This window comes from Nansenia antarctica (assembly GCF_963989245.1).
Source record: "Nansenia antarctica genome assembly, chromosome: 16".
Classification (NCBI taxonomy): domain Eukaryota; kingdom Metazoa; phylum Chordata; class Actinopteri; order Argentiniformes; family Microstomatidae; genus Nansenia; species Nansenia antarctica.
The window spans coordinates 24,394,514-24,405,541 of NC_137686.1; the positions used below are offsets into that span (position 1 = coordinate 24,394,514).

Below are 11,028 nucleotides of genomic sequence, written 5' to 3' on the forward strand. Positions count from 1 at the left end.
TTAGGAATGCTGAGCGTCTATACCTGCGGGGCTGAGCACCAGAACCTGCAGGATGTCTGAGAGAGAGATGATGCCCTCGATGCTGGAGCGCTCGTCCACCACCACCAACCGATGGACCTGGGGGGGGGCGCGCGCTCACACACACACACACACACACACACACACACACACACGGACACACACCGCCACACACCGCCGCACACACACACGGACACACACACACGCAGGCAAACACACACACACGGATGGATACACACCGCCGCACACGGCCGCACACACACACACACACACACACACAGAGAGAAAGAGAAATTATTAGAAAAGAAAAGCAGGCATTTTGTCTGTGTGTGTGGTTTGTGAGTGATTGCTTGTGTCAGTGTGTGTGTGTGTGCGTCCATGTGTGTGAGCTCACCTCTGCCTTGACTATCCTGTCCACGATGGTCTCCAGTGTCAGTGTGTGTGTGTGTGTGCGTCCATGTGTGTGTGAGCTCACCTCTGCCTTGACTATCCTGTCCATGATGGTCTCCAATGTCTGTGTGTGTGCGTGTGTGTGTGCGTGCGTGTGCGTGTGTGTGTGTGTGTGTGTGTGTGTGTGTGTGTGAGCTCACCTCTGCCTTGACTATCCTGTCCACGATGGTCTCCAGTGTCTCCAGCCTGTGACACTTCATCACCCCCTCAAAGTACTGAGAGCGGTGCCGCAGGGCCTGGGTCACTGTGATGTCCAGGTTGTTGTAGGTCTTCTCAGCAGCAAGGTTCTACACACACAGACACAGACAGCTGCATCATCAATCAAACTCATAAACTGCCAAAACAGTTCAGTCTTGTTGTACAATAGAATAGAATAGAATAGAATTTCCATGGAAATTCTTCTTTGTGAATCTAACGCACGTTAAATTACGCCATTGGTTCCTTGGAATAGAAAAATGATAATCAAATAAACACCACTAGGGACACTTAGGTGGCGTAGCGGGTTAAGCGCTGACCATGTAACCGCAGGGTCCCCGGTTCGATTCCGACTGGGGACATATCCTGCATGTCATCCCTCCTCTTTCTCTCACCCATTCTTCCTGTCTAAATCTTCACTGTATCCATCAATAAAAATGAAAAATATGAGTGGGACTGCCCCACTCAGAAAAAATAACATAAAAATAAACACCACTTACTATGACATCGAATTTGGAGTAAATATCCACCACTTTACCTGTGAGGAAGAAGAAGAAAAAAAAGAGATTTTCAAAAGACTGAAAACAGAAAACAGAGCATTCCAAGATAAGATAAGCTTTTATTATCTGTTTGCAGAGGGATTTGCTACTCCTGTCAGGACATATTAAAACATAACAACCAAGAAACATACATAACACTTCCGCCTACGCATAGGACAGGATCTGATTGTATGACCATAGCCATAGCTCTGGGGGCGGACGCTTCAAATCATCTATAAAGAAGTGGGGCCTGTGGCCTGGAGTGGTCCAGTGGTCTAGCACCGCGGTCTACAGTGCACACATATGCCCATGTCGGCATGGGTTAGAATCCGGCCCATGCCCTGCTGACATGCCCTCTCTCCCTTCTTCTCATTACTTTCCTGTCTGTCTTCACTGTATCTGTCCAATACAGTTAAAAATATGAGTGGGACTGCCCCACTCAGAAAAAAATACTTAAAAAAAATAAATAAAAAAAAGAAGTGGGGCCTATCGGACAGTGCGGCATGCGAGTGTGGCGAGCCTGAACAGACTGCTGAGCACATAATCTCCGGCTGCCCCCTATACACCCCACCCTCAGAAGCTGCCCCTATACAGCCCCCCATCAGAAGCTGCCCCTATACAGCCCACCCTCAGAAGCTGCCCCCTATACAGCCCCACCCTCAGAAGCTGCCCCCTATACAGCCCACCCTCAGAAGCTGCCCCTATACAGCCCACCCTCAGAAGCTGCCCCTATACAGCCCCACCCTCAGAAGCTGCCCCCTATACAGCCCCACCCTCAGAAGCTGCCCCTATACAGCCCCACCCTCAGAAGCTGCCCCTATACAGCCCACCCTCAGAAGCTGCCCCTATACAGCCCACCCTCAGAAGCTGGCCCTTTTACACTTAGGCCCGGAGACGAGGGCGTGGCTGCACGACACTGAGTTGGCCATCTGACGATGTACGAAAGAAGAAGAAGACCGATAGCCTACCAGAGACATCCACCACCGGCAGGGCCGACACCCTCCTCTCTACGAACACCTGCAGGGCCTTGATGATGGGCGTGTCGGGGTGGATGAAGGCGATGTTGTTGTAGGTGCCGATGCCCAGCTCCCCCAGGGTCTGCTTCATGAAGGCCGGCTTGGGCATCTCACACACCTGGGAACACATGAACAAGTCTGTTTCAATCTCGACTGCTTTACTCTGCAGCTCCACTAGAGGGCAGTGGACGTGTAGAAAAGCAGGGATGCAAACTGGTGATGTAACCAAAAAGGTGACTTTTTTTTTTGCCTGAAAACAAATAACATTTATGAAAATTGTTGACCTATTCTGGAGGTAAAAACGGCTAAAACAGCTAAAAGGTGACAAGTTTGCACCCCTGGAAAAGGGTTTGTTATTTCCTATGGCTTAAAAAAAAGAAAGAGACAGTGTTTTTTTTGGTCTAGCTAACAGGTTGTTGGTCACAGGGTTGCACGTACAAAGAGCTGGAGGAACTTGAGGATCCTCTTGTGCGTGAGGATGTAAAGTGCGTTCCCGGTAACCGGGTCGATGACGGGCAGCCGGTGGATTTTGTTTTTGATGAGTGAATACACAGCATCAAATATGCTGCAAGGCAAACACAGAATCCAACATAAAAACACGAGAATGAAATCATTTTATTTGTAGGTCTCTCCATTCAAATCATAAACAGAACACACACTCACATACACACATTATCTAGTCTACAATAACCGTCGGCACTTTTTGTCCTATTCTGGTGTAACGACTTACCTTGCGTCGGGCGATATGTTTACCAAAGGCTTAAATGTCTCTTGCAAATATACTTCTGTTGAAGGAAAGAAAAACAATGTGAATTTCATGGATATCAAATATCATCTCGTATCATAACAATATAAAAATAACCTTGGTACATACCTCTCCACGTCTCTAGCTTATGTTCTTCTAACTCGTATATTTGCACCTGAAAACAATAAAAGCTAAATGAGTGGATGATTATATAGGACCATATAGCTCTCCTCCCTTAAAACCCACCTTTTTAAACTTGCTTTTAATCTTTAACTATCTTTATTGTGGTTTCATACTGACTGTGCTTTTGTTTTACTTTTGATTCATCTCTCTAGTCTGGTTCTCTCCATGGAATATAGAGTCTGACTACTGAGAACAGCTCTATAAAAAATAAATGCATCATTATTACTATATGTTTAAAAAAAAAAACTTCAGAAGGATTTTTCTTCTGATCAAACGTACCATTGGTGACTTGTAGTATCTGTGTAGTATGATGATAAAGTCTGTGATTGTCAACATTCCTGAAATGAGAAAAAGAAACTGTCAGTCAGCGTTGCGTGAGCATTCTAGCTTGAGTGACATGAAGTCAACAGTCGTGTGTGTCAAACTTCTTTGATCTCACAACAAGCAACAAAATCAGCCTGTTATTCGTGGAGCCACTGTACAGACCATCTAGCACTGGCTTTGTACTCAGCAGTGATGGAATGAGAACTCCAGAGTGGTCTTTTATCTATCGCTGATTAAGCACTCATTATTCATTGCAGGCTATTTAGAGACATTCCCCATATGGGGCTACAGTGCTATTTATACCATATCGGGAGCAAGGAACCCTGGAAATCAGCTTTCTGTCAAATAAACACTAACTTCACACCGGCCTATGTGAGTGAATACCCTCTCTTCATGTTGACTGTCTGGGACTAGGTCCCGATGCAATGCTGCGGTCAGCGTGGAGTTGTCATAGCGCTGTCAAAGTATATGGGCCAGCACTAACTTGTTGTCAACAAACCATGGTCAATTGGCTGTGACTACTTGGGATAATACTTGTATGTACTGTTATGCCCTGAGCGACATGTAGGTAGGGGTAGTGGTGGCCTAGTGGATAGTGAGCTGTACTGGTGATCGTCATCGTCAGAAGGCCATGAGTCCAAATCCCACCTGGGAACACCACCACTAGTGTGGATAAGTGGTATGGCACTTAGCCCTAAGTTACTCCAGGGAGACTGTCCCTGTAATCTCTAATTGCTAGGCACTTTGGATAAAAGTGTATGCTACATATAAAACATTTAACATGTATCTTCAACTAAATCTATGTGTAGAATAGTTAGAATATATTCATGGGTGTGTATGGGTCTTTGTATCCAGGTGTATACGTCTGTCACAGACATGGCAAGGATGCTTACCCACAAAGCACTGCTTCTCTGTGTCCCACAGGGGGGCGGCACGCACCCCATTGGCTACCAAGGCAAAGAACGCCTTCTTCACCTGTGAGAAACCACAATCAGCACAAAAAGGACTTGAACCACGACTGTATCCTTCTCATAGATGCAACAGTCTTTTCTTCAACACAGAACAGCTTGCAACTGAATAGCTGAATGACACTGTTGGGGTCATCACTGAATGAATCCCACCCTTGTGTATTTCATGTATGAAAATGTTGACGGCAACAAATTGATGGAGAACATCGATGTTAAATATGAAGTGTCAAATCAAAATCTGCCTAAAGAATCACATAACATAGGTTCCAATAGGTTCGATTTTTTTCTTCTTCAGATAACAAGTGTGGAAACTTCAGCTGAACAGGACTGGCAGGAGTGGTTGAACTCCTAAACATCAAAGAGTTTCTATATTTCCCCCAGATTACTGTTTAACCAATTTACGACTATTTCACAACCTCAAAGAGACTGCTCCCAGGCCCAATAGCATTGGTTTCCTCATGGAACATTACCCAAAGTGACTCTCAATGGCTTTCTAACCAGACAAGCACCTCCATACATTAAGACGGCTTCTCTGTGGATACCTGCTTTAACTTGATGGACCCTGCTAGGCAAACAAATGCTATACTAATACTAAACATCGGGTCCTGTTGGAACCTCTCTCGGAGTTACTCATACATACAGTCTTTGAACTCACACCAGTGTGTGTTTGCTTGTGTGTGTGTGTGTGTGTGTGTGTGTGTGTGTGTGTGTGTGTGTGTGTGTGTGTGTGTGTGTGTGGGTGTGTGTGTGTGTGTGTTCTCAGGTCCCCCACGATGTTAAAGAGTATGTGTCATGTCAAAGACGTGTGCTTACTTGCAGCGCCGTGTCAAACACAACCAGCTTAGAGCTGGTGGGGACGATGTCATAGCACTTGTGAGACTTCATAAAGCGCATGTAAATATCACTCTCTGGTTCTACAGCAGCTGAAAAGACAAAACAGAAAGAAATATATAGATTTAGTACAAAATTCGGAGAAAACAAGGAGATATAGATGTGTCAAATCCACTCAGACCAAGAGAGCTTGGGAAGAGACACACAGCAGTGCTCTAAGAGCCTCTATAGCCATTAACAGACCACTTAGGGGTCCATCGGAAAGCCTATTAAGCCTCGGTAACAACCGTGGATGAGCAGGGTAGAGCATGCTAGAACAGGTCAGAGATATAATGGAATTGTGAATGAAATCTAGAATGCTCGTGAGCTTAGAATTATAAGGTTCTATCTCCGTTTAGGGTAGTTCAGAGATATTGAGCTTCAAAGTTTTTACATTCCATTAAGTTTTGTGAGATGGAACCTTTGTATTTTATGAATCACTAACTCAAAAATTTCAACATTTTAAAAATAACACCACACTGGCATTAATAAACACCTAATGGATCAGATTATGTAAAAAACTCAATTTTGACAAAAATGGAGATTGAACCTTGTAATTCTAACGTCACATGCTGTCATGGAAGAGCAACTACCTGAACAGGTTTGCATAGATTTTTTTTCCATGCACAGAACGATGTTCCATAGTGTTTCATGCAGAGCAGAGCATGCATACATAATCTCATAAAACACCACCTTTACGTACAGCTTCATGTACAGCAACTACAATGTAGTCCATGGCATGAGAATTAGGCTAACATTAGGGGTTAGACACAACCGGTCTATGGACACTGCATCTGAGCAGGTATGCTGTATGCAATAATCGATATTACGCATCATCGTAATGTCTAACATTATACATAACGTGAAGTTCGTGAACAGATCATCCAAAACCTTATGTTTTTGATCATACTGAGCCAATGATGCCATCGACACTCGGATATGATCGGGGGAATCCCTCGTTTTCAGACAAGGGTGGGTCGGGTTTCACTAGGTGACTGCAGGGAGACAGCGCGCTAAATCATTGTTGGCACCGGGAATTAGAATTACTTAGAATTAGTCCACGATACGCGCACATGAGACTCAAGACTCATGAGATTATTTATAGTTCGTTATTATACTGAGACGGTGTAAAAAAACCGTTACGGTATAATTTCGCGAATCGCAAATAAGCATTATGAAAGAGGTTCCATGTTATTACTGGGCATATCCCGTGGGAGGGTTCTTAGGTTTTTTTTATTCGTTTTTTTTCCGCTAGAACAGGTCAGAGATATAATGAAATCGTGACGGCAACAAATATGGATATTTTCTGGATATTTCGCGAATCGCAATAAGCATGATGAAAGAGGTTCCATGTAACGTTATTACTAGGCGAGGCTATAATAGGGCTATTGCAAACTTTTATACGGACAACAGAGAAATAGGCTGGAAACGTAATCGTCAAACATAGGCTATGACACCATCATTAAATTAAAGACACTTACCATCATCGTCTAGTTCAAGTTTCTCCAGCATGCCTTCGAATAAACCGGAGACCTAAGAGAGAGAAAGGTAACAGAAGTCAGGAGCGCAGCGGCGAACCCAGAGACGCGCTGTGAAGCGCACTGAACTAATTGCGGGTTCAGTTCACTAAAGTTTTGGTGACCAAAAAAACATGGAAGGTGCTTCGACTCTGTGTGGGGCTGGGGCACACTCTCTAACGGTGGCAAATCATCTATGTCGAGGAGGCTGGCAATGAGTGAAAGTCTCTGTGCACAAAACCAAACAAAAGCGCAACGTCGCTCGCTTGCCAAGTGACAGTATCCTATTACGCGGTGCTCATTCAAGTGTCCGTGTCCAAGTTCCTATAGGAGATACATGCATCGGGGACCTTGTGGCGAACGGGCAGTAACTTTATAGGTAAAAATATTTGTTGACTACACACACACCCCTTACATCTGAAAGTGGAACAGTCCTGATCTATTTTGCTGCAGTCAAGGCAGCCAATGCCCACAGGAGGGACACACTACACACTACTACAGAGGAGGGCATGCATACACCGTCACGATTAACAACTATTTAATTATGAAAGAGGGGTGGATTTAACGGGATAACCATGTGTGACTGTTCCCTCCAACAGCCTGATCAGCAGAACAATGTTCGAATCGAGCACGAGAGGAAGAAATGGTCTCAGTCAGATTCAGGATCAGCCATTATGGTAATCAGGCACAGACACTAGGCTAGACACACCCTCAATGCAGAACAACCAAGGCACTTCACCATATTAGGAAATCCCTTGTGTTGCCTAGCAGCAAGAAGCCAAGTGTTCCCCCTATCCCTTTCATCACAATAAAATGCTCAAGTTGTTTGCAGGGACTATTTGCTCAATGTAAGCCGTGTAATGTATGCTGTTGTGTAAATGCATTAACAGTGCACACAAAATGTAACAGATATGGCAAACAAGCCATGCACGCTGTAGCTGCTGCAGGAGGTACATAAGAACCACGTCAGTGTGCATCGATATAACATGCAAATATAGCAAGTTAATTTGCCTCATCCCTGACATAACTAAACCACTTCATAACCACACGATAACAAAACCAGCTGAGTCATAGCTCGGTTCTTTTCTTTGCATAAAAGATGCAAAGAAGCCATCTCTTTTGATGAGTCATAGCTCTTTTGGCCAGCTCTTATGACCGCCGACCGGCGGATTCACAATCACAACAACCCCACTGCAGCGGAAAAAAACCTAATAAAAAAAAACTCTAAGAAGAACCCTCCCCGGGATATGCCCAGCGGTCCCTGGAGCCATCCTATACCTCTGTGATGGTGACACAGCGATTCTCCAGCCAAAACCCACTACTGCACAGACATAAATCTATCTGCAGCGCTGTGGGCACGAGTACTGCTGCCTCTGCTGATGCCTCTCTGCTCTGCCACAGGGGTAATGTACGCAGACCCCGCCAGCCAGACAGCGGCCGTAAATCCTGGATGGATGGATGGCTATTTAATTAACCCTGTTTTATGATTGGATTTGGCATGGAGGCTATTCCGGCTGATTATTATGAGAGCCGTGGTTTGAGGCGGGGAGGGAGGGAGGGAGAGATAGCTAGTGAGAGAGAGAGAGAGAGAGAGAGAGAGAGAGAGAGAGAGAGAGAGAGAGAGAGAGAGAGAGAGAGAGAGAGAGAGAGAGAAAAGAAAGAGGGGGGCGCGCACGCGTGCGTGTGTGTGTATGTGTGAGTGAGAGAGAGAGAGAGGAAAGGGATAGGGAGTAAGAGGGAAAGAGAAAGAGAGAGAGAGAGAGAGAGAGAGAGAGAGAGAGAGGAGAGCCAGAGAGAGGAAAGGGATAGGGAGTAAGAGGGAAAGAGAAAGAGAGAGAGAGAGAGAGAGAGAGAGAGAGAGAGGAGAGCCAGAGAGAGAGAGGAAAGGGATAGGGAGTAAGAGGGAAAGAGAAAGAGAGAGAGAGAGAGAGAGAAGGAGAGCAAGAGAGAGAGGAAAGGGATAGACGGGGGTAAGAGGGAAACAGAAAGAAAGAGATGGAGGGAGAGAGAGAGAGAGGGAGGGAGGGAGAGAGAGAGAGAGAGAGACTCATGCCTCATAGTTGAGCCAAATCATGAGGCCTTGGGTGTTAGATGCAACAAAGAAACAAGGCTGGTGATGAAATATTGATTTACACTTCCAGGGCAGAGAGAGAGGGTGTATCATCACTCAGACGGACTGACATGAGACAGAACTCCAAGCAATATGTTTAACGGGAGACATGATCATGAATCAATGCCGATCTCCCAATAGGACGATGGTAAACAGTAAACAGTAAACACTGGACCCCGATGTCAGACTATTATTGAATTGCGGGTGAAGTCTGAAACTGAACACAGTTCGGTTTGTTGAAAAAACAATCACTTCTGGCCTGGCGGAGGCAGACATCGTACCACTGTGTCGGTGATTACGGGGGGGAAATACGAGACGTTTCTACACTAGAGTTGCGATATTTCCTCCTTGCAGAATCGATACCAGTGACACCGATGGAACAGATGGTGTGAACACAGTGTTGTCGTCGACACACACACTCCGAGGAAGGAAGAGAATCACACAGCTCAAACCAAAATGGATGACCGGCTCCCAGAAGCTTTTATGCAGTGTAGGTACTTTCCAATAAAATAAAAAACCCTTATGACCTAAAAGTAGCTTGTGACTTTCACATGGACAGTCAAGGCCTTGGCAGACCGTTATCATGGGAATAACAGCAGGATAGTACAGTGATGATAGTATTGATAGTGAGGTGGAATAACACAGTTATGTGCTTTAGCCCGTACTCCATCGCCACTCCTGCAGTTCTGGATAGGTGGAAGCAATACCTAGCCAATCAGAGTACTAGTGCCCCGCGGTGGTGTAGCGGTCTACGCACTGGCCGCTAGTGCATGCTGCCCACCGGGGCCGGGGTTCGTATCCCGGCTCGCCAGATCCAGATAATGGCCGAGGCACACGGGAAGCGGCATATTGGCCGGCCGCTTCCGAGGGGGGGTATAGGAGTATTTCTGGACTAGGATCCGTCGCGCAACACCGCCCCCTGGGGTGCCGGAATAACGGTACTGGGCTCGAGGAGCCAGTCAGCCTAGTCTGCCTGGCGCCCTCCTCTGGGACTGCCGGCCACGGGGTCGGGCGGCGGATCCAATGCAATAGGCAGGGGATAATTGGATGCTAAGTTGGGTTAAATTGGCTACCAAATTGGGTGAAAAAGGGATAAAATCTGAAAAACAAATTTAAAAAAAAAAAGAGTACTAGCCAATCAAGAGTACTAGCCAATCAGAGTACTAGCCAATCAGAGTACTAGCCAATCAGAGGCCAAGATACAGCCATTACTATTGCTTATATCTATCTAACAATTCCAAATCGACTGTAGGAATGGGTACAGGGGTTGTTTGTTTTGGAAATTTAGCATCGATGTGGCTTGTTGGAAGAAGAATTATCACTCACTTGTGGTGAGGTAGTGTTGGGCACGGGGGTGGCAGCGGGGAAAGAGTGGATGGGGGGCTTGGTGGCGGAGGGCAGGCTGAGGCGCTGGGCTGAGTCCGGGGGGGAGGAGAGGGAGCGGGAGCGGGGATCCAGGCGCTCCAGGCGCTCCGGCGCACTCCGGTGGACGTCCTGGGGGAACAGGGGCTGGCTGGGGGACTGGGTGGGGGTCGTGGGGAGGGTGGAGAGGCCAGAGGCTGTGGAAGGAAGAACAATAGAACAGTAAGCACTGACCCTGAAATGTGTGATTTTTATTTTTTATTAAACCTTTATTTAACCAGGTGAATACTCATTGAGATTTAAAATCTATTTTCCAAGAGAGACCTGGCCAAGAGGGCAGCATATAAAAACAGATACATTTAGGTTTCAGACGTACAGTATAAAACATTGAACATAAGGCAGTATCAGGAATGCATAGGTGGCTGCATTAAGTACAGAGACACTCTCTGGTACTTTCCCATTCAAGGTCCTTCAAGATTCCACTAAAGGCATCGTATGAGATCAGTTTTGCCAGGTTTAAGTCTCTCTGGAGGGTGTTCCAAGCAAGGTGTTCCAAGTGATTCATGCATGTAGTGTCACAGGCTTGTTCTACTCTGTTGCTGCTAGCTATATCCTAGAATATGACTTTAAATGAGAAAAGGTGCTTTAATGTCCAATCCAATGTGGAAATTAAAACAGAAAAACATATTTTATGTCCAATCCAATGTGGAAATTTGGCTTCGGCTTCAGAT

At 45.8% G+C, this 11,028-nt stretch overlaps 1 protein-coding gene across 1 annotated transcript in view; it reads right to left on the reverse strand.

Annotated features, from left to right (window-relative positions):
• Positions 1 to 11,028, reverse strand: part of LOC308172167 (5'-AMP-activated protein kinase subunit gamma-1-like) — a gene marked incomplete at its 3' end in the record, with an annotated part of 28,400 nt that continues 17,372 nt past the window's right edge. The window contains exons 4-15 of the mRNA XM_080547078.1: positions 10,262 to 10,494; positions 6,790 to 6,841; positions 5,252 to 5,361; positions 4,364 to 4,445; positions 3,426 to 3,484; positions 3,093 to 3,138; positions 2,949 to 3,003; positions 2,657 to 2,783; positions 2,171 to 2,336; positions 1,164 to 1,201; positions 609 to 755; positions 1 to 117 (exon numbers count right to left, since the gene is read on the reverse strand). Coding sequence (XP_080403204.1) covers positions 1 to 117; positions 609 to 755; positions 1,164 to 1,201; positions 2,171 to 2,336; positions 2,657 to 2,783; positions 2,949 to 3,003; positions 3,093 to 3,138; positions 3,426 to 3,484; positions 4,364 to 4,445; positions 5,252 to 5,361; positions 6,790 to 6,841; positions 10,262 to 10,494 — 1,232 coding nt within the window. The remainder of the gene's footprint in view (positions 118 to 608; positions 756 to 1,163; positions 1,202 to 2,170; positions 2,337 to 2,656; positions 2,784 to 2,948; positions 3,004 to 3,092; positions 3,139 to 3,425; positions 3,485 to 4,363; positions 4,446 to 5,251; positions 5,362 to 6,789; positions 6,842 to 10,261; positions 10,495 to 11,028) is intronic.